Source organism: Perissodus microlepis, chromosome 7, assembly GCF_051167445.1.
Source record: "Perissodus microlepis isolate ML-2025 ecotype Zambia chromosome 7, ASM5116744v1, whole genome shotgun sequence".
Classification (NCBI taxonomy): Eukaryota; Metazoa; Chordata; class Actinopteri; order Cichliformes; family Cichlidae; genus Perissodus; species Perissodus microlepis.
In genome coordinates, this window is record NC_140467.1 from 20,594,103 (window position 1) to 20,616,411 (window position 22,309).

At 41.3% G+C, this 22,309-nt stretch overlaps 2 protein-coding genes across 3 annotated transcripts; both read left to right on the forward strand.

The window, feature by feature from the left end:
- The first annotated feature begins 1,730 nt into the window (after positions 1 to 1,730).
- adpgk (ADP-dependent glucokinase) lies at positions 1,731 to 9,420 on the forward strand. Of its 2 annotated transcripts, none has more exons than XM_084934057.1 (8): positions 1,731 to 1,925; positions 3,185 to 3,427; positions 4,548 to 4,773; positions 4,878 to 4,940; positions 5,192 to 5,312; positions 5,417 to 5,613; positions 6,571 to 6,669; positions 6,812 to 9,420. In XM_084934057.1, exons 2-8 carry the CDS (start codon positions 3,204 to 3,206, stop codon positions 7,373 to 7,375), a joined length of 1,494 nt encoding a protein of 497 aa, XP_084790183.1. In that variant the 5' UTR covers positions 1,731 to 1,925; positions 3,185 to 3,203; the 3' UTR covers positions 7,376 to 9,420. The 2 variants fall into 2 exon arrangements, with proteins under 2 accessions (XP_084790183.1, XP_084790184.1); XM_084934058.1 differs by having other exon boundaries at positions 6,815 to 9,420.
- Positions 9,421 to 10,315: 895 nt separating this feature from the next.
- ppib (peptidylprolyl isomerase B (cyclophilin B)) lies at positions 10,316 to 15,323 on the forward strand. The gene is made up of 5 exons (XM_084934060.1): positions 10,316 to 10,558; positions 12,332 to 12,445; positions 12,617 to 12,710; positions 13,150 to 13,334; positions 14,912 to 15,323. The coding sequence occupies exons 1-5, from the start codon at positions 10,424 to 10,426 to the stop codon at positions 15,032 to 15,034; spliced, it is 651 nt and encodes a 216-aa protein (XP_084790186.1). The 5' UTR covers positions 10,316 to 10,423; the 3' UTR covers positions 15,035 to 15,323.
- The last annotated feature ends 6,986 nt before the right edge of the window (positions 15,324 to 22,309 follow it).

Sequence of the window (22,309 nt, forward strand, 5' to 3'; positions counted from 1 at the left end):
TCTATCTTTAGGTTGGAAATGTATGCGTTTACAATCATGAGCCAGTTCCCCCTGTGGATACGGAGATAGGATTACTGGAGTGACAACAAATGCTTTCAGAATTTATTATTGGTCCCCCAAATACTACAGTGGCTATAACTAGACACTAATAACAGTTTTCTGAAACTGAAGCTTAAGACGGCACCAATCTTCTCCACACTGAACTACTGCATTAAACAGGCATTACCGGATCCACTCTATTCCACCTGCAGCTGATGCACAACACTGTTGCACAGGTCTTCACTGTTGTTCACTCTCCTGACACACGACTGCACCGCCCTACACAGCTCTAACCACATCATCAAGTTCGCTGACAACACAACCGTGGTTGGACTCATCAGCAGCAACGACGAGTCGGCGTACAGAGATGAGGTTCAGCAGCTGGCGTACTGGTGCAGCGAGAACAACCTGTCACTGAATGTGGACAAAATCAAGGAGGTGATTGTCGACTTCAGGAAGACTCGCTCCACCCACACACCACTCAGCATCCGCGGTTCCATTGTAGAGACTGTTAACAGCATCAAGTTCCTGGGAGTTCACATCTCAGACGACCTCACCTCACCAACACCACCTCTATCACCAAAAAGGCCCAGCAGCGCCTCCACTTCCTGAGACGCCTGAAGCGGGCCAACCTCCCTCCTCCTATCCTCACCATGTTCTACAGGGGCACCATAGAGAGCGTTCTGACCAGCGGCATCTCCGTGTGGTTCGGCAACTTTAATGCTGATGATCTCAGCAAACTACAATGGATTGTTAAAGCAGCTGCCAAGATCATCGGAACATCTCTCCCTCTGCCACAGGACATCTTCCACAACCGCTTCATCAGTAAGGCCTCCGGCATCGTGCTTGACCCCTCACACCCCTCACATGGACTCTTTTCTCTCCTTCCACCCGGCAGACGTTACTGCAGCATTGGGGCCCGATCAAAGGCATCCACAAGCCATCAGACTCCTGAACTCCCTTCCACAGTATCTTAGCTGATCATAAGACTGCTGTCTTCTGGACAGAGACCTCAGATGTTGTGTCTGAAATCAGCTGGAGCCAGTATCGCAGCTTGGGGGTTGCGGCTACCAATGCTTCCTCATGTTAATGTCACAGGAGTATGTTTGTGTGGCAATAAATTCAAAATAAACACAAACTATGGAGGTTAGAGGTTGTACATTGTTCATCTAAAGGAAAACACCACACATAATTCATTTAAATATAGCAAACAATAAGCATAAATATGGAAAGTTATATTCTTTAAATTCCTCTTATTTTTTTCTTGAGTTGTCTCAGACTCGGTCACGTGTTTTGTAAATGGATTACTGATTAAATGACAAAAAGGATTTAACAATAAATAATGCTTTCTGTCATTTGGGATTTTTAAAGCAGTCTGATAAGGAGTGTCTTTCACTAATGCTTGTGGTCTTGGTTGTGTCTCAGGGCCTAGGCTATTACAGTGAAGTGACATTAGTTAACTGAGATAAAAGTAAAAACTGCAATTAAAATTACATTAATTTTTTTAACTGGTTCCAGTCACTTGGGATTATAAACTAAACCGAGTTTGACGGTTTGAGCTGGAATAACCATCTTGTATTGATGAGTAAAATTTAATCCTCTTAAGTAGAAACGTTTTTTTTCCTGTTCTTCCCACTTTAACAACAGCACCTCGATGCAGCGTGGAGAAGCGCATGCGCGTTACGGTAGACGGAAGCCGCTGCTGGCGGTCTGCCGTCTTTTCCCCACTCGGTGCTCCTTGAATGACTTGTACCGACTTCTTCAGCTGCCGCTCCCTCTATACACCGGTAGTTTTCCGGTGTCTGGACCTACTTTGTGTGACTTACCAGGAAGCTGGATCTTCTTCGTGACTGACAGACTTTGAATCCCTTTAAAGCAGATTTTCGGTACGTGCCGCTGACAACTTACAGTGAAGCTTTGGCTACTTCGTTTGTAACAAGAGCTGTTTGTTAAACAGATCCGACTGTACAGCAAGTGTTTGGCTGCGAGCCTCCTTTCTAAATGAGATCTCCGAATAACCCCGACTAGCTAAAGCTACTTGCTACATGCAGATTATCTTTGCTAAACTGTGAGCAAACATACAGCCTGAGGGCTGCTAGCGTGTTAGCTAACACATTCTGTGTGTCCACGTTTGCACTAAGTTAACCCAGCATACTATGCATTAATGTGCACAGTATATCTGCAGCTTAGAGGGCAATGGGCTCCCTGTGCATACCAGAGCAACTCTTGGTATTATTAGCACGAAACACGGAGATCATATTTTAAACCTGCAGTTTCATCTTGGTGTCAATCTGGATCTTATCAGATGAGATAATCTGAATCAGAAGGTGTGAATTGTATTAGGTTAAAAAATAAAATAAAAATTAAGAGGCTGGGGGACGGAAGGGGGTCATTGTATAGTAGTATAGTATAGTTCATTATACATAAATCAATTTACGAATCATAACTGGATGAAAGAAATGTCCACAAACAAATGTGGAAATTTACAATAAACAAACTTGCAGATTTAAAAGTTAAAAAGTGGCAAATTTGTGCGAAACAGAAATGTACCTTTATCTTTGAGCCTCAGCAAAATGCAAATCGATGTTATGTTTAAAAAAAAAAAAAACATCTAATGTTGATTTAATTGAAGGACACCATCCATAGAGGTAAGGTTGTGGGTGTGTTTGTTTATTTCTCCTGTGCCAGGCTGTAAACTACGGAGCCCCGCAGGGGACATGGGAGAAAAAACATACTTATTTTGGTGTTAAACTTGATGTTTTAGTAGAGGACTGATTCCTCAAGTGGCCATTGGAGGGACTGCAGTTTTTGGAGCCCCTGGCTTAATTCCAGTGTGATACAAGACATTTAGAGGAATTTAGATTTTTACGGTGATCTGATTTTTTTTACATTTTTTTTTTTTTTTTTTACATTTTTTAAAATTAAAAATAATTAAAATAGCTGCTCTTTGTTGGGTTTTTTTTTGTTTGTTTTTTTTGTCAATCCATTAATAGATAACACCAAATAGTTTTAGTTAAGAAACCTGCAAGATTAAGAAAATGTTACAGCTTGTATAAATATATGAAACATCTCCTGCATGACTGGATGAGTTTTGAATAGCAATGGTTAATATTAAAGCGAGAGTGTCCGACTTCCTTTGTCTCAGGAGCGTGTGGGAGAGCATCATGTGGAGGAAGGCTTTGGTAGCGGCCCTGCTGGCACTAGCCGTTGGCTATTTCTACGGCAGCCCGGAGCTGCCAGAGCAGATCCTGCAGTACATCAGCCTGCCAAACTTCCAGACTTCATCTCAAAACCTGAACAGTCAGAACAGCTTGGAGCGGGTGATCTCCAGTGCCTGGGAGGCTCTGATAACTCTACCAACCCAGCAGTGGAGCAGAGTGGCAGTGGGGTGAGTCACAGAGTTGAACAGTAACAGGGGTCTTTGTAAGAAATAGATTTGCCCATTTACTCAGGCGTGTCACCTGAAGGTGCTGTGCTGGAGAGGCTGTAGTCTGCTCTGCCAGTGTGAAGGAATGTGTTGTCATGAGTCAGAGCTGAGGAGAAGGAGGTGTCTAAGAGAATTAAGTCATTTGCAACCTGTAGCCTGCTTTGGAATGGCCAATAAACGCAACCAGATTATCACATGGCAAAAGATGATTGGCTGAAGCTGAAGGACAGCCCACTGGAGGGATGGAACCCCCTTTTTTCTTTTTTTCTTTTTAAAGTGGGAGAAGTGAAACAATGCACCGGAAGTCCCACTGAAATGGTAGGATAGTTGCATCCAGGACTGCTGTGACGACAGGAAGAGATGCTTTATTTAACATGAGTGGTAAAACCAATTCAGCTTATCTGGATGTCCACTGATGATTCTCAAATACAATTTTCTTGATTTTGCATTTTATAATTTTTGCCAGCATTGAGCGTTCTCATTACTGTTGCAAGCCATGATTTCAATTAATTGCAGAACACTAATAGTGTTTTGTCTCCACCAATCAGGAAAAGTCAAACAAAATACCAAAAAAGATTTGTGATTGCTCTTAAATAAACAGTTGAGCTGTTTGGTATCCACTCGCACTTTATTCACCTGTGTTAGTAGATTAGAATATGCAGGTTTCAAATTCCCTTACTTTTACTCTTAACATAAAGAATACAACATTTACTGTGACCCACAGGCTACGTGGGGTATGACAATTTTCCATAAGTGCCATTAACGTCAAACCTCTGTTTTTAAGAGGACAAGGCTTAAAGAAATTAGTAAACATTCAAAAACATCAACACACCCATTGGTGTAATTCTGCCCCCTGTTGGTGTGTTAGTTAAACGTGATAGGGGAACTACAAAAAGTACCTTTAAAGCAAGTTTTCCTTGCATCTGTACAAAACCCTGATGTTTTTAATGAAGGAATTGTTACTTGTTTTGTGACACTGACACCACACTGGTGGATTTGCCTCCTTTTTAACATCACCAGTTTGGTCATTTTGTCTGATTTACCCGTGAAATAACCCGTAGTTTGTACTTGCCTCTCTAAGGGTAAATGCCTGCGTGGACGTGGTGGTCTCAGGAGTTTCACTCCTGCAGGCTCTGGCTGTGGATCCTGGCATCGGCCAGGATCACGAAGTGCTGCACTCCAAAGAGGACTTGAAGGAAGCTTTCATCCATTACATGGGGCGTGGAGCGGCCGCTGAGCGCTTCTTCAGTGACAGGGAGGCTTTTCAGAGGATTGCGCGTGCAGCAGCAGAGTACCCCAATGCAAAGGCAAGAGGGCTGCTTTACTCCTCAGGCGGCTGTTTCCTTTATTTCTTTTAATGTTTTTTAAAATAAATACTTCCTTCTCAAAAAATCTTTGTGTCATCTTCCAGTTCTACGTGGGAGGAAATGCTGCCCTGATTGCTCAGAAGCTTGCGACATACCCTGATCTGATGGTAGACCAGCAGTTTAATATTTCTGTCTTAAACACGTACACAACATTTCATTTATTTTGAAGCATTAGCTTTTTGCTTTGGTAGCCCTCCAAACACGCTGTAACACTGTAATTCTGGATATTAGAGCATCTCTGTCACAGATCCAGGAATTTATTCTAAGCAAGTGGCACAAAAATAAGTAAATGGTGGCCAGGCTGGGGAAGTTTAGAGTATCTGGATGAAGAGCTTATAAATATTGTTTTATGTAACAGGTTTTGCTTTGTGGTCCAGTTGGTCCTAAACTTCACGAGATGTTGGATGAGCAGATAATTGTTCCCCCAGATTCCCTTCAGGAGACGGATGAGTTTCACCTCATCCTGGAGTATAAAGCAGGTAAAGAAGAAGACGCTGCAGCCCGGGCAAGATTTCTTCCCTCACTTCAGCCTGGATGAGTAATATCACAGCTGTGTGTATGTGCTCCTCTTCTCTGTCTCCAGGTGAGAAATGGGGTTCAACTCAGGCACCTCAAGCCAACCGCTTCATCTTTTCTCACGACATGTCCAACGGGAAGATGAGCTCACTGGAGACTTTTGTGGCGAGCCTGGAAGAGTTCCAGCCCGAGCTTGTCGTCTTGTCTGGGCTCCACATGATGGACGGTCAGGGCCGAGAGCTGTGGGAGGAGCGGCTGAAAGAGGTCAGCTGGCTTTAAGCTCATCTTCTGCTTTCATGTTTAGTTTATTAAACTTTAATCTTCATTATTATTTGTTGTTACGCAGTTCAGTTTTCTTGGTATAACACAGATTCACGGCAGTCGGTGCTTTATATTGTAAAGACCCTGCAATAATACAGAGACAGCAGTATATCCAGCAGGCAAGAAGTGTATATGTTTTTATTTATTGATTGAATTTATTTAATGTAAAAAGTGCCTCTCTTCACACACACACACACACAGCCTTGCACCCACTTCTTACACAAATCTATTTCAGTTCTGTTTGAAGCACTGTTATAACGAGGGGATAGAAGATGCGTTGTATCAATTATTCATCAGTTTATCTGCGTGTTCGTGACTAAAATAATCTTTAGTTCATCTGCCAAGGAGGTTATGATTTTGGCAGCATTTGTGTGCGTGCATGTCATTCTGTCTGTAAACACAATAGCTGGAAAAGTTTTGAATGAATTCTGATCAAACTTTGTAGAGGTGTGGAGCGAGGTCATGTTGATAATACATTCAAATTTGGCTTCCATCCACCAAAGTCTTCAAGGTCAACTTCATGATTGATAAATTGATAAAAAGCCTTATAACTGAGAGATGATTCTTACAAGTGTGTCACCATATAGACAGTAAAGATTTAAAATATCATGTCATATTTGACCCCTGACCTTTCCTTTAAGATCAACAGATTGATCTGAAGTCAAATGATAATATTGCTATACAGATCTATTTAAAACTATGTTTCTCACTGCTGGTGTGTGTAGTGACACCATGTAGGCATATAGGGAATGATATATGTGGATTCTAAATGTCATGTTACAGTTTGGATCCAAATAAGTGTAAGAACGTTCCCTTAGACGTAAACACCGGCCTGAGACTGAGCTGCCTTGACGAAGGTTTATGCTATATAATTCTGGGATCTTTGCTTCCTGTCTGCAGGCTGTCTCGGCCATATCTGACATCCGTAAAGACATTCCCATCCACCTGGAGTTGGCGAGCATGACCGACAAAGACTACATGAACAGCATAATGCAGGAGGTACATGTGGAGCGCAGCTGTGGCTCTGAGTTTTAACAAAATCTCTTCCAGCAAAGATTCATGTGCTTAGTGTCTTCACATCCCTGTGGAGTTCTGTATATTTAAAGTTTGTTTGTTTGTTTTTTTTCTTGATTCCTGTTAGCAGGTTATGCCCATTGTCAGCTCCATTGGGTTGAACGAGCAGGAGCTGCTCTTCCTCTCTCAGGCCGGAGAGGGACCTCATTCAGAAATGGTGGCCTGGAAAGGCATCCCGGATGTGGGTCGGGTCAGTGACATCCTCCTGTGGATCCTGGAGCAGCACGGCCGCAGTGAGCCATCGTCAGAAGCCGATCTCACTCGGATCCACTTCCACACGCTGGCCTACCACATTCTGGTTACAGTAGACGGATACTGGGGGAACCAGGTGGCGGCGGTGATGGCCGGAGCGCGGGTGGCCAGCAATCAGGCCTGTGGCCTCCAGTCTGTCGACGTCAGCAAGGTGGAGCTCAGAGCCCCTCTGGAGTTTTATAGCTCCCACATGGAGCCCCGGGAGCAGCTGTCCCTGAACCCAGCAGAGCCTGTTACAGTGTGGCACCGCGGAAACGTCACCTTTTACTTCACGCCGGTGCTGGTCTGCAAGCGCCCGCTTCGGACAGTTGGGCTCGGGGATGCCATCTCAGCAGAGGGACTGCTTTACTCAGAGTTACTTCCCCAGCAGCCTTTCTGAGGTTTGCTTCCAGCGGACTGTCAGCATGGCAGACGGTGAGAGGAGCTTAAAAGAACCAGAGAGGTCTCAACTCCTACCGTGGTCGGCGGGATGGAGTTGCCAGATCTCCAGTTTTAAATCCAGCCCGTGGACTCATTCAGCCTGCCCTGATCCCCTCTGTTGTCCCTCCTTCATTTTGCTCGGGCTGACACAGAGGCTTGAGGCTATGCACTGGATGCAGTTTGAAAGCCATCTTCGCAAACTCCAAAGAGTTTTGTCGGCTCAGCAAAACTTCCTTCTGACCTGCATATCTTCAGTATGCTGTGCCTTGAGAAAATACACGAGAAGTTATTGTTAAATATTTTATCCATATTATAGAGCTGAACAAACAAAAATGACCTTGAAGCTGTGACACGAACAGCTGAAACTGGAAACGGATGCACATGTGACCATGTGGTAGAGTTAAGCGATAGATTTGCTTCTTCAACTTTGGGTGCATAGAGCTTAGTCAATAGAACAGCTTTAAAGGGTTATTCTGTCATGTTTATCAAGCATTACTCAGTATCTGACTTATTTACACATAAGAACTGTTATCTATGTTATCTAGGCATACTTGACTTTAACTTTATATTATTTCTTAGCATAGAGAAAACACTAGACTGTGACAACTTGTGTTTTGTTTGTTTGTTTGTTTTTCTAGTGTTTGACCAAAACACTCTGGCATACAATGACATTTTAAGCTTGAAACCTCCACAGCACCATCCTTATTTTTTTAATAATGAATAAGAAAGTCTCATATGGCGACTTGAAATATGCTTCTGAAGCGGGTCCTTCTTTATGCAGTAAAGCTCTGTTTACAGTGAGATACCAGCTATTTAACTTAAAATGGACCTGTTATTGCTTATCTTTCATCTGTCCCGTGTATACTGTTAATAAGGGTTGATGCTCATATTAAACCGGGCCGAAATTGCAAAAATTATGACGTCCTACGTTCAGGTAATCCCTGTAAGATAAAAGCTGAACTTGGGCTGCATTAAAAACCTGGTTTCGGATGTTTGTTTTTTTTTCTCTTTTCTTTCTTGGCTCTATCTGATGTCACTGAGGGCTTAGACCTGCAGTTTAAACCTTCTATTTGCGAGGGGCAGTCAATCCAAAAGGCGCTTGTTTCAGACTGTAATTACCACAGTAGCTCCTCATTATAGATAAAACAAGTAAAAGTCAGAGTTACTGCAGTTTTCTTCCTGTTTCAGTCATACAACCTCTAATCATGTCACACGATCGGCTTGAATCAGTGAAAGCTGGCCAGTATGACTCCTCTGCTTACAGCCCTAGCATATAAGGAGATTCTTCTTCATGGGTTCTTTGTTGTTACTGGTTTCTGTATCACTTACAGTATGTAAAATAATGTGTTTTGTATACCTCAGACGGCCACTAAAGGCACGCAATAATAATGGAGTCTTAATGCAACCCTATGACACAGACGAGAGTGACATTTTCGTTTAGCAGGACCGTTTCTTTGCACTAGCGGAGGTGGCAGGTTTGCCGAGAAGGTGAATGTAAGCTGAATTCTCAAAACTCCTGCTTTTTTTCTTTATCTCTTTCTTTTTTTGAGCAAGTACAATCTGTTCAACTTCACATACTTCATATTACGTCTTGCATGTTTTTAACATTTGTAACTGTCATTTGCATTTGTCATTAAAATGTATGTGGAGAGAGAGAAGTGTGTGTCGTGCGACTGGTGCTGCAGAATATTACGTATATTTGTGTGGGCTGTAAGAGATAATGAGTCCTGATAGACAGAATTTTAAGATGTTTTTTTCCCTTTATTTCTTAATGGGTTTGTTTTATTTGTTTCTCATCATTTACCTGCTAAAATAAAATCAATTGAAAATCAATAGATGAACTTACAGTGGAACATTTATGTCTTAAAATGAAAATTAGATGCTGTTGTGAGGTAATTTGCATTTGTGGTTCAATAAATGTGTAAAGGGTCCAGAAACACGGTGTTGATGGATCAGTGCTGTGTTAGGCGGTGAATAAATAAATCTGAGTCTCCTCTGTACTTGAACTGCATGATTTGATTCCCATTCTGGTGTTATGTGATATGAAATTTTCTATAGGCTAAGGAGCTTGGAAAGAAAGGGGTTGGACTTCTTCAAGCCACACTAGTATGATTTTTTTGTTAGTTTTCCAGCATTTTGCATAGCTTTCTGGTCATTTCATTCATTTATTGGTGCTTTTCCATTAGTTTGTAGATATTCTGTCTCTTATTTTGCTTCTCACTTTAGTTGCATGTGCATGCTTTGTCTTTTCGTGGTAGTTTTATATTTTTTTGTTGCGTCTCTTCTGTATTTGTTATTGTTTTCTGTCTTGTTGATCACGTTTGTGTCTCTTTGTGGCCTTTAGGATATCATTTAGGTTGTTTTGTGTTACACTTTTGGGTGAATAGTGCTGTCCCCTCACAGTAGGAAGGTCCTGGGTTTGAATCTAGTCCAACCTTATATTTTTTTTCCCTTCCTCTTCCTTAGTTACATAAATGTATTAGTGTAACAAGGCCAGACTCATTGAGACCCTGGGTGGCTGTCTCAGTAATCTACAGTATCAGTGGTGTGTGTGCCTAAAGACCACAAAGCAAAACACATTTTTAAGGCAACTTGTATTTTTATCTGCAGGTATAAAAACCTTGTTTATGATGAATGATATCGGTAACAATGTGAGCCTGGCAGAAACTGGTCTGTGTAAGGACAAGAAAACTCACCGTCCATACGTTTCTTACGGAAACATTTCTTTTCCATTGTTAGGAATACTTGAACACTCAAAAAAGAAAAAAAAAATGTTACGCGTCTACATTTGATTGGCTTATCCTGTACGTGATCCAATCAAAGCTCCGTGCGTCTCTGCTCAGGGTTGAAACCCCGCCCCATTGTGGTCGAGCCGGCCTGGAGCCTTTGGAGAGGGCGCCTCCACAGTCTCCACCCCCGGATACCACACTCACTCCTTCCCCCGGCCCTTTATAAACGTAGCAGCGCTAACAGGCCGTTCCCGGGCTGTTAATTTTTTTTCTCGTTGATGGTTAGACTCTGTGAGAGAAAGATGAAGTTCCTCATAGCTGTTACAGTTATTGTGGGATCCCTGATTTTTCTCGCTTTCCCGAATGGCTCGGCTGCTGACGAGAAGAAGAAAGGCCCCAAAGTAACAGCGAAGGTGGGTGTTAGCCTGTTAGCAGAAATCTTTGCTCTCATTTCTCGCTGTGCACTGATGCTAACGGGAAGCTGCAGCTTGCAAAGCCACGTCACAACCAAGCTGGTCTGCAGGACGCCGTCTGCTTGACTAAGCTAGCAGACATTTAAGCTTTTCCGATATCAGCTGTGATTGCATTTATAGAGCACTCCGTGAGGTCAGGACTAAACTGACGCTGATGGACTAATATCCCAGAGCTAGCTGTCCATGGACATCATGGAGCTAGCTCGCCAAGAATGTTAGGCCTTTATCTTAACTGTATGCAATCCCAAACACATTGTTCATAAATGGCCCCACCTTTCTTTGGCTTTTCCTTATCTGTTCATTTATTTATCTAATATAAAGAGATAAAACTGCAGCTGTGTGGGGTTCGGGTGTTTTTGTCTGGCATATTGTGTCTGGTTTGTCCACGTCTACAGTTTGAAGGAAGCTCTAAACTGGCCGTTAACTGAGCCATCATGTTGGAACAGACTTACTATAAAACCCGATAAGTAACATCAAGTAGTTGCTTTCATTATTAGATAAATGTATAATATGTGGTATCATAGGTCAGAGTTGAATTTAAGCAAAAATTTTCCTCCCGTGGTTTTATCATGCAATCAAAGGATGTCGTAGGTGAATAAATAAACTGCTGTACATGTTAGTTAGACTTCTTGCAATAATGAAGCCAGCTGAAACGATATTTCGGTGTTATATTTTATACTATAATACAAAAAAGAGGGGGGAAACCCTTTTAGTCTTTACACTACTTCACACATTAACCATCGGGACTTTTATGTTGCAGGTCTTATAAGATTGATATTCAACCAAAAAAACAACAACAAAAAAACAAACACCAGGGATATTTTGAAAATTAAAATTGTCCTTCAGTAGCGAGATTTCCCCAGACTCAAAATCTGCATTTTGCTGTTTTTGGCCATTAGATGAAGAAAAATGTGTTGTTCAGACCTACCACCAAATAACAGCAAGTGCCTTGACAACCTCAAAGGGAAGAAAGGCACAAAAAAATCAGAATCTAATAATTCAGTCTTTAAAAGTCTTATAATTTCATATGGAAGTGTCTGCAGGCAAACTACCCGGAGAGGTTAGGTTGCAGCTGTCAGTTCATTAAATTACATTAAGTTTAATCTTCTCAGTGTTGTGAAGAACATAAACTACCTATTTAAGTATTCTGACCCACCAGTTTTTACTTTTTGTTAAATATCAGTGACTTGGATCAAGCTGTGGAGGGGGGGAGGGAGGGAGCTTTGAGCTCTGATCCTGGGTTGGTAACCTGGTTCTTGGGACGCGGATCAGGACATCACCTCTCCCAGGAAGGAGGCAGAGCTAGTTCAAGAGATTGAGAACTAAAATTAGATGTAGCTGGGCTCACCTCCACACACAGCTTGAGTTCTGGATCCAGTCTTCTGGTGAATGGTGGAACTATAGAGATGGGGGGCAGGGAACGTAGGTTCAGAGTTGAGCCGCTGCATTTGCCTAAAATGATGCAAATGTTAAAGCATTTGGACGCCTCCTTCCCTGGCCGGACGGAGGACATGCTGTCTGTCTGTGTCCCTGCTGAAGACCATGGCAGTGGTAGCTTGTGACAGTGAGCGCTGGGTTGCTCTGCTTGGAGTACTACCGTCATGCCTGCAGAAGAATATGGATGGATGGAAATCCATTAAAAAATCAGTTTTTTGAAAAAAACATGTGTAAAATGATTTTATTAACTGCTTTTTTAAATGTATTTTTTAATAGGTTTTCTTCGACATTAGAATTGGTGATGAAGACGTTGGAAGGGTTGTCATCGGACTGTTTGGGAAAACCGTTCCCAAAACGGTTGACAACTTTGCTGCCCTGGCAACAGGAGAGGTGAGAAGCCATTTCTTCCTTTTGTCACCATTGACCATTTTATTTGTGAATAAACTGAAGGGGTGATTTGGTCAAAATGGGCAGAAACTAAAATCAGTATTTCTCTGCTCATTCATTTCAGATGTTTCAAGTGGTGCTCATGATAATTTTTTGTCATTTGCAATTGAACAGAAAGGATTTGGTTATAAGGGCAGCAAATTCCACAGAGTCATCAAGCAGTTCATGATCCAGGGTGGAGATTTCACCAGAGGAGACGGCACTGGAGGTGAGACGTCAGGACTTGACAGATTTTTTTCTAGCAGGAATTAATTTGCATTTTCACTGTCCTGGGTTTACAATGTACCAGGGCTGGGGTTAGGCGCGTAATCACAATCTGCCGACATAGTTAACTCTCTGTCCATAGTGTGGTTAGCACATTGGTTTGGCAAGCAAAAGGTTACTCATTCAATTCTAGCCAAATCCAAAGACAGTCAGCATCAACATATCTATTGTGTGCTAAGAGCCTGTTCAGCTCACAAACACTCCTTTACCATTTTTGTGGCTTTACTGGTCGAGTTCATTCCAAGAGCGACTGCTTTCAGCGTTCCTGAATAATTAAAGTGAAGATAAGCGTTTGCAGCAATCAGGCCATTCAAATGAGTTGCAAAGGTCAGTGCAGGGAGGGAGTGGAAATGGCTAATATATAAACCTTTTTCTCTTTGAAGGCAAGAGCATCTATGGAGACCGTTTCCCTGATGAGAACTTCAAGCTGAAGCACTACGGGCCCGGCTGGCTCAGCATGGCCAACGCTGGCAAGGACACCAATGGTTCCCAGTTCTTCATCACCACAGTTCAGACTCCATGGCTGGATGGGAAGCACGTGGTGTTCGGAAAAGTCCTGGAGGGCATGGTGAGTGTGACACTGAGTCATGTAAATGGCTGAAGGGTTCAGGAGAAATTATCACCTGAAATATGAATTCTAGGAGCTGATCTGAGCTACTAAAACAGACAGTTGATCAGTTTATTGTTCAATTTCTTACTCAGGTTTAGCAATTGGGGAAAATAAAATAATTGCAATAATTATAAATCAGGCACACATATGCGCTGTTAAGTTTAAGCCGAGACAACTAAAATAGCCCCAGTCAGTAAAATCTGCCTAAAACTGTAAAGAGTTTTTGTAGGTGAGCCCATGCAAACATAAATAACAGTTGCCTGCTGCTGCTGCCTTTGTTCCCAGATCTTTGACCCAGTTTAGGCATGTGTGACAGTTAGCATCAGCTTTGGCTCGCCAAGGAGTCACTGCTGATGTACGAAAGTCCAGACATGCCTGGAATTCTCGGCAGGCTGGTGCGAGCTTGTCTGTGTCCTTTTGAGTCGATGCTTTCATACAAAGTCGGTTTGAGTTTCTAAACTTGTTGCTTTTCCCGTAGTTTGGTTTCTTTTCACAAACTTTAAGAAAACCAGAATGGGTTACTACAGACTACATGAGATCATTGAGCCAGCTTACTGACCCGATGGGGGAACTGTAGCTCAGGAAATTGTGGGTTGTATACTAATCAGGAGGTTGGCGGTTTGAGCGCTCATTGGCTTCTCTAGTGTGCATGTCAGAGTATCCTTGGGCAAGATACCTGAACTCTGAGTTTCTTCTGAGGCATCATCAGTGTGTGTGAGTGTGGCTTTTTGGATTAAAAGGGTTTAGGCTTTTAAAACAAACAAAAAAAAGCACTAAATGTTTGTGTGAATGAGGCTTGCAGTAAGAAAGTGCTTTGAGTGCTCAAAGAGTAGAAAACTGCTAGTAGCTGTCCACGTGTCTGGGTGTGAGATCAAAAGTAAATGCAAGGTAGAAAGTGGTACTACTGTGTGCTCTGCACTTCAAAGCAGCACAACATAATTTATACTGTTTTTTTCTTTTCTTTTCTCTAAACTTCTAGATATGTCAGGTTTTGAAAATGCATGGGAAAATAAAAATGTAAGGTGAATCATCCAGGAGCGCATGATGAGTTAGGAGGAAGTAGTGTGTGACTCCAAAGTCGCCAAAAGTATGTGGCGATTAGCTGGAAATTAAGCGTATGCAACACCCAAAGACCCCTGCACTGTTACAGTAGTGGGCTTCAGCAGTGGTTTCTTTCTAACCAGTATTTATTCAGGTTTTAAAACTACCAGTTTAACCAAGTGGAATGCAACTAAGGACATTACTCCAGTACTGTACTTTGTTCTTTAAACTGTAAATAAAATGCACTATGCATTGTAGGCCATAAATTGCGTGTAGCAATATATAAAGTTATGCAAATGTTTTTATTAAGCTTCAATAAAAACTCAAGTTTCAAAAAAAATTGTATTTTGTACATAAGATTAAACTGTACATAAGATTGCTCAACTTTGACCAAAAGAAGAGTACATTTCTTTCAAATTAACCCTGTATTGATTTTATTTACTTATTGTCTTGTTGAGGGGGAAAATGTAACTGTACGTTCATCATTCTTCTAGGACGTGGTGAAGAAGATCGAGGAAACGAAGACCGACGGGCGTGACAAACCTCTGAAAGATGTCATCATTCACGACTGTGGAAAAATTGAAGTGGAGAAGCCATTCGCAGTCGCCAAGGAGTAGAGCGCTGCTGTAAGGTTAACTAGGAGAGCCGGACTGGGGAAGGAGGGGGCAAGTGGGTGGGTTTAGGGAGAAATCGTGCAGGCCACCTCGTTTTAACACTCGGCTCTGTGGTCCAGGGGGAGGGGTTTGGGGTAATTCAGTGGCTGCTGTCTTAATGCACCAGAAAAGGATCAACTTCAAGCAACCGTGACAACATACTGGGTCCATTTAACAACGAGCATTCCAAGGTGCACTTTTTTGTAAGAAAAAGGAAATGAAATCTGAAATAAAGGTTTCAGTTTTTGTTAAACTGATGTGTACATTTCATTGCGGTCTCCTTGAAGCTCATGTATTTAATGCATTTACATAAAAGATCGGTTTGGTTTTAACACAAGATTTTTATGAAGTGGGTGGCACGGTGGTTAGCACTGTTGCCGCACAGCAAGAAGGTCCTGAGTTCAATTCCACCATCAGGCCGGAGTTTTTCTGTGTGGAGTTTGCATGTTCTCCCCATGTCTGCGTGGGTTCCCTCCGGGTACTCTGGCTTCCTCCCACCGTCCAAAGACATGCAGTTTGTGGGGATAGGTTAATTGGATAATCCAAATTGCCACTAGGTGTGAATGTGCAAGTGAATGTGAGTGTGAATGGTTGTCTGTCCTTGTGTGTTAGCCCTGCGACAGACTGGCGACCTGTCCAGGGTGTACCCCGCCTCGCCCTATGACAGCTGGGATTGGCTCCAGCACCCCCCGCGACCCTGAAAAGGATAAGCGGTAGCGGATGGATGGATGGATTTTTATGAAGTCACGCAGTTCTTCTTGTGAGCACTAGGTGGAGCGACTTGCCTGCTGTTATCGCCGGGAACTGAAACCAGAGTGTGAAGCTCAGTGCGGCACCACAGAGGGAGCAGAATAAAGTATATTTTTCACCAATTTCTCTAAGTATGGGTTTTTACAGAAATAAATTTAGCTGATAACCAGGAAGCCCCACTGAGGTCAATTCTTCACAAAGGAAACGATAACCGAAGTGTCAGCCATACAAACTCAAAGGCCACCACATAAAATGGGAAAACATGATCTACAGATGCCCTCAACAAAAGCGAGCCCAGTGGCCTTGAGGAAAATGAGCCCTTCACTGTGAAATTTCTCAAGAGTCTGTTAAATTCTGCAACGTACAGTTTCATTGCAGGTGGATATTTGTTTTGTAATCAGTGACACAAAGCAAGCTTTCAAAAGTCAAAGGTGCTTCTGCTAATTTCTGTGAAGCGGGGGGGGAGCTGATGCGTCTCCACCACCACAGCAATCCACGTTGTGAAATCCTGACATGTCAAGGCTGCTGGTGGCCTAAAATGAAGAGCATATTGGAATATACAGTCAAAATGGTACAAGGACTGGACTGGAAATGAGTGAAAGTGTTCAAAGAAAAACTTTGAAAGAGCTCTAGAAAACCTGGAGGACTGTTGGTCAAGAGAACCTTTAAAAAGTTATAGAGAATCTGGTCGATTGGATGCAAAATAAAGTAATGAGGAGTGGCTCAAGACTTTTGCACAACACTGTTTTTTTTACGTCAGAATATTTCTCTGCTTATTCAGTCAGTGCAAGCAGTTGTCAGACAAACTGCCACAGACCAGTGACTACGGAGCCTAAAATGGGAAAAAATAGAGAATTAACTAACACACATTCATTGTCATGTGTGTCAGACATACAAAGAAGTGATTGTGCTCCTGCTCCTCACCTCTTAACACAATTAAAGGACACTTCTAGTTAAAGGAATTTAAAGTTGTCAGCAGCTGGTGGCATTTGTGTGCCACACTTGGCTTTAATCAAAATTGTAATTGTAGTTAATTATTGAGACATTTAATTAATAATTTAATAATGTATTTAATTAGTTGGTTTTGGCTCCTCATCCTCTTGTAAAAAACAGGAATGAGCATAAGAAATCCACCAGCGAGGTTTTAAAAATGTAAGACGACTAAATTTTGCCTAAATAAGTTTTATGACTAATAAATGTTTGATTAGCTGTGTTGAAACATCGTTTGCACGAAGATTTTGCATCATGGGATAGTTTCCAAAAAATAAAATCAAGTACCTCTCACTACCTTCATGGGGTATCATCATCTACCTGAGTTCTGGATTCCAGTGACACTGGCTACTCATAGATCTGGAGTTATATCCAGTAACCACTGTTTTTCTTTTAGAGAAGCAGAGTAATAAAGAGCAGCAGGAGGCCCAGTGGAGAGAATCAAAGCAGGCTGCTGCACTCTGTACACAGAGTAGGGATGTGTTTTAATATCACGCTGCTAAACACGCTCTAAACACGTTTGAACACTTTGTAGACAGGTGTGGTCTGTTTAGTTAAAATTAACAGGAACTGTTCACCTTTTTTGCATTTAGATTAAAGATTGCGTGTTTGCTTTGAATCATCATAAAGGTACCCCGAATACGAAGCACATAAATAGCTCATTAATATACACGAGCAGCATATGAAATGTTCTTGAACGATGCCACACTGTGTTGCTTTAGGTTGCAATTTTGAGTAGAAAGGAAACAAGGGAAGTAATATTAGGCTTCACAGCTTTCCTGTTGATAACAGGAGAGGAAAGGAGTGGGAAAATGCTTGTGAACAAAAAACAGCTTCTGCTCCAAGATCCATGCCCAGCACATCTTTCTTTCGATGTACAGTATTTGATGGTGTGCTTACAGTTTTCTTCCACAAGGAGTCTAAACACCCTGAAACATAGAGTAAAAATCTCTTTATGAAAAAAGGGAAAGAAAGAAAGCAGAGGATCCTAGAAACAATGTGTCTAACCAAATACTTGCTCTGAATCTCATTACTTTGGCTTCCTGTGAGGAATCTTGGATGCACATGTTAAACAAATATCTTTCTTGCTTTCTTGTGTTGCACAATATGTCTAAAATGAGAAAAATCCTGTCAAGTGTGAGAAGTGTGTGAAACTCACTCACTTATGTTATTATCAGGTTGTCCTAAAAACTCTGAAAAGCCTTCAGCTGATCTAAAATGCTGCAGCAAGAATAGTGACTAGGCTACAAAGAGAGAGCATATTCCTCCCATACTGCTTCTCTTCATTTGTTTTTCTGTTAAACCCGGAAATTTAAAATCCTTCTCCTCACAAACAAGGTTTGGATAATCAGGCCCTATTTTATTTTAAGGACCTCATAATACCATATCACCCAAAAACAGCTCTTTGTTCTCAGCCTGTGGGCTTATTTGTGGGTCCTAGAGTATGTGAGAGTAAATTGGAGCTCAAGCCTTCAGCTTCCGGGCGTCTCTTCTGTGGAACCAGCTCCCAGTTTAGTGTAAACTTTTATCATTTCAGCTTCAGCCATCTGAACAAAAACAAACTACAGGTACACACCCCGTACCTGCATACTGGAAAGACTAGGAAAGCAAAGCTGATTTTCAGATGTTGTTGATTGTGAAGTTGCATAATTACAGAGTGAGGAAAAGCTTTGATTGGTGTATAATTAAGATTAAATCACTGTAATGTGAAGCTATAGTCCTCCAACATCAGACTCCAAACAGCTTTCAGTGCTAAAATCTAGGCCTCCCTTAAGGGAAATGATTTTTAAATGGTTGTCAACAATCAGGCCAAAAGAAAATATTTTAGGAGACCAAAATAGCAGATCTGGGCCCTGAAGTCCTTGTTTTGCTCAAATTCACTCAGGCATTGTATGACTCATCAGAATCAAAATATGGAAAGAATGCCCCAGGGTTGGCACAACCGTGGTCTTGGTTAAACCCTCTGTTGTTCAGTTTGGCCTTGTTTGTGGCGATTGGGATTTGTTCAGTGAAACTGTGTTATTCTTCACTTACTGGCGTTGCTGGAAAAGCCATGACGGGCCGGACATATCTGGCATAGCTTCCTGCAAGAGGCTTTGTCAAAGAGATTAAACGAACACTGGAGAGAATCACAACAAGAAGCATGGAAGCTTTCGGTCACACAGGAGCGCCGAACGTCCTCCTCCTGCCCTTTTGCCATCAACTCGTGTTTATCTACTCTCTGCCACAGTTTAACAGCAGGAAATACACAACAGGTCTACATGGGGTCATTTTATTTAAAGATGAACCAGATCTGAAAAGAAAGATCCTCTGTGATCCAGGCGTTTCTGAGTGCTGATCTAGGATCTAATGTTGTTCTAACTTTGACCAGTCCATTTATGAAAGAAACCGATAAAACACTGAGGTTACCAGTGCTTATTTATAGGGAGGGAATTGATAAGAATTTAATATTTCCACTTCCATTATCTATATCACATATCAATTCAATTCCTTATTGATTATCTTATTGATTCTCATTGGGCTCTCACTGAGTTCGCTTTGAGTGTCACCACCATCGCTAAGCAGCATATCAAAAACATTACATTCCTGCAAAATAATTGCCTGCTCTGTGGTCAAATGTTCAGTTTTGTGATCAGGATCATACAGTAAATCATAAAGTAATTATTACATATAATAACACGTTTCTTAAATGTAATGCAGGGAAAAAATGATTCATTACACAACTTGACTTTCACGTTTCTCTGTAAAATAACCTGAAGCACACTGTCTTATAATTACCATTTAACAGTATAATCCTGAGGCTACAGGGCTGGGCTCGGCACTCACTCCGCTTCAATGTCACTCTGGGTTCTTGGCTAGCTTAGCCTTAGCATGCTAGCTAAGTTGTGTTAGCCGCTTAATGCAGTTGTTTCTCTTACATTCGAGCTCTCATCTGTTTGTGACTAAAAGTAAAAGTAATGTCCTTATTCGCTCTGTAGACTGCACCACCCTTTTCATCCTCTTAACTAAAATCTGCCGATTAGTGCAACTGAAAGTGGAACTGATAAGTGCAATCAATAGGTAACAAGTCCAAGATACGGAGCTACTGGGAACCAGCTTGCCACAGGAACTGGTTCTTGATTCCTATTCCTTCTTGTTTATGTTACATTAAATCGCAGATATTAAATTGCCTCAGTTTTAGTATTGAAAGATAGCTATATTCCATGATGTCAGGGCTGGCTATAGAAAAAAAAAAAAACGTTTTATGAGGCCCATCTGGAAACTCCACGATTTTCTTCCGTTCAGATTAGACCGATAGCTTTGTTTTTGTGGTGCAACTTGTCATATTTGCTCAACCTGGCATGAAAGTTGAACAAGTTTTTTTATAGTCTGCTTTACATAAATTTTATTTCAGTTAAGTAATTTTTGGTTTGATTTTTTTTTAGTTTAGTTTTAGTAACCTATAACATAATCCAGGCAATATCGCCCAAAGTCATATATGCTTTATTTGCCTTTTGAAAAATATTCTGTTTATATTCTCAGTAAAAGGTTTGTGGATTAACACACACAAGTGTGTGTGAATGGGTGGATGACTGGTTGTGTAAAGCGCTTTGGGGTCCTTAGGTACTAGTAAAGTGCTATACAAATACAGGCCATTTACCATTTACAAGTCAAAGGTGTGTGTTTTACATTTTGCTGAATACAGATGAGTTTTTGTTGAAATAGGCCTCAGGTTTGTTCACTTTTTTAAAAAAACAAACTATCAGTTAATATACAAACAGACATATTTTAAGCCCCTAACACTTGAGATGACAGGCATCATGTCTTTACACAGGCCATGCCTCCTCAGGACGTAAAGAAACTAGTACTTTATTTCTTTGTGTTTTGCATTGTTCTTGTCCAGGAATTTAAATTTCCTCTCCAGCCCGAGGTCACATGTCTTGGTTTCTGTGATCTGCTCTCTGTATAAAGCATTGAATAGACTGTAGTCATTACCTTTTGGCCAGGCAGAGCTGTTCTTGTTCAGTTTGGCTGGATGTCAAACACAATTCAGTGGTTCTGTATTCATGACAGAGCTCACTGCACTCCTGGGGGCCTTGTCAGTGCTTCAGTATTTCATTATCGATGAACTGGGTCATGATGATGTGTTTAATGATTAAAAGTTGGCCAGATGGTTTAAAACACATTAAATTGGTTTGATAGCAGCTTCTTGTTGGCTCAAAATGAGCTTCTAGGGGGTGAATACAGATATAAGAATGATTGGCCCGTCTATTATTTTCTGCTTTACGCACACTTTAATATTTCCTTAACAGAAACCAAATGCTATCAGTGCCTAAGTACAATTGTATAGTTACCTCTGCCAAGGAGGTTACGTTTTTGGTATTGTGTGTGTGTGTCATTCTTCTTGTCTATAAGCACGATAGCTTGGAAAGTTTCAAATGACTTCTGAGAAAATGTGTAGGCTGTAGAGCGGGGTCATGTTAATAATCCATTAAAATTAGTTTTATATCCATCAAGGCCTTCAAGGTCAACTTAATGATTCATTGGTCATAAATTGACAAAAAGCCTTATAACTGAAAAACGATGATTCTTACAAGTGATGTGCATTATCAACATATAGAAAGCCCTAACCTGCACATAATGATTAAAATATGATGTCACATTTGACCTCTGACCTCTCCTTCAAGGTTTCAAAACCATGTTTCTTACAGCCATTGTTTGTGTTGGCAGCATACAGCCTTATAGAAAATAAAATATATATGGAGACGCTAAATATCATGTCATATTGACCATATTTGACCTCTGACCTCACTTTTACATTTCACATCTGCCTTTCTTTCATGTTGAAACCCAAATGTGTTACACCTTCAAAGAAAGTATTGTCAGTTGGAAGAGAATGAACCCAGTTTGAAATATACTGTAGTATCATATTGTATAAGAGCTCAAGTTATTTAACAGGGTGAATAACAAAACCTGCACTTCACACTTGTTTTTCATGCACTGCAAACTTCTTAAAGTATGTTTAAAAAGAACAAATAAAAAAACGAATACACAGAAAATACAGAACAATTCCCTTAAATGTAAATACTGCCCTGAGACTGAGGGCCCTCGGCAGAGGTTTGCGCTCTCAAAGTGTCTTCAACTGAGTTTAGTCCCTGTTAGCTTGTTTCAGTTTAGGCTTTATTGTTTAGTTTTAGTTTAGTTTCTATGTTTGTTTGAATGTTTGTTTGCCTGACAAATACATTGATGGTATTTCTCAAACTGTAAGATTTAACAATACCATCTAACATCACTGCTATACAAACATATGATGCTGTCATGAGATGTGTTGTAAAGAGGACGCAAATGCAGAACAGAGAAATAAACAAAATGAAATGTGAGCCTTTAACTTGTTTTCTGCAAATAAAAAAAGTCTAGCACAAAACCGGCAGTCCAAAATGAGCCGGAGCAGAAGAGACATCAGGTGCAGAAACAAAGTCAAGACTCATCTTCACCGAGAAAACCTGCCACCCCATGTAA

Bases quoted from the DNA above. Each gene is read 5' to 3' on its own strand.
- adpgk (XM_084934057.1), top strand. From the start codon at position 3,204: ATGTGGAGGAAGGCTTTGGTAGCGGCCCTGCTGGCACTAGCCGTTGGC. The intron at 4,941-5,191 runs GTAGACCAGCAG...TTTATGTAACAG, and splicing joins CGACATACCCTGATCTGATG to GTTTTGCTTTGTGGTCCAGT. The intron at 6,670-6,811 runs GTACATGTGGAG...GATTCCTGTTAG, and splicing joins TGAACAGCATAATGCAGGAG to CAGGTTATGCCCATTGTCAG.
- ppib (XM_084934060.1), top strand. From the start codon at position 10,424: ATGGTTAGACTCTGTGAGAGAAAGATGAAGTTCCTCATAGCTGTTACA. The intron at 12,446-12,616 runs GTGAGAAGCCAT...GCAATTGAACAG, and splicing joins CTGCCCTGGCAACAGGAGAG to AAAGGATTTGGTTATAAGGG. The intron at 13,335-14,911 runs GTGAGTGTGACA...TCATTCTTCTAG, and splicing joins GAAAAGTCCTGGAGGGCATG to GACGTGGTGAAGAAGATCGA.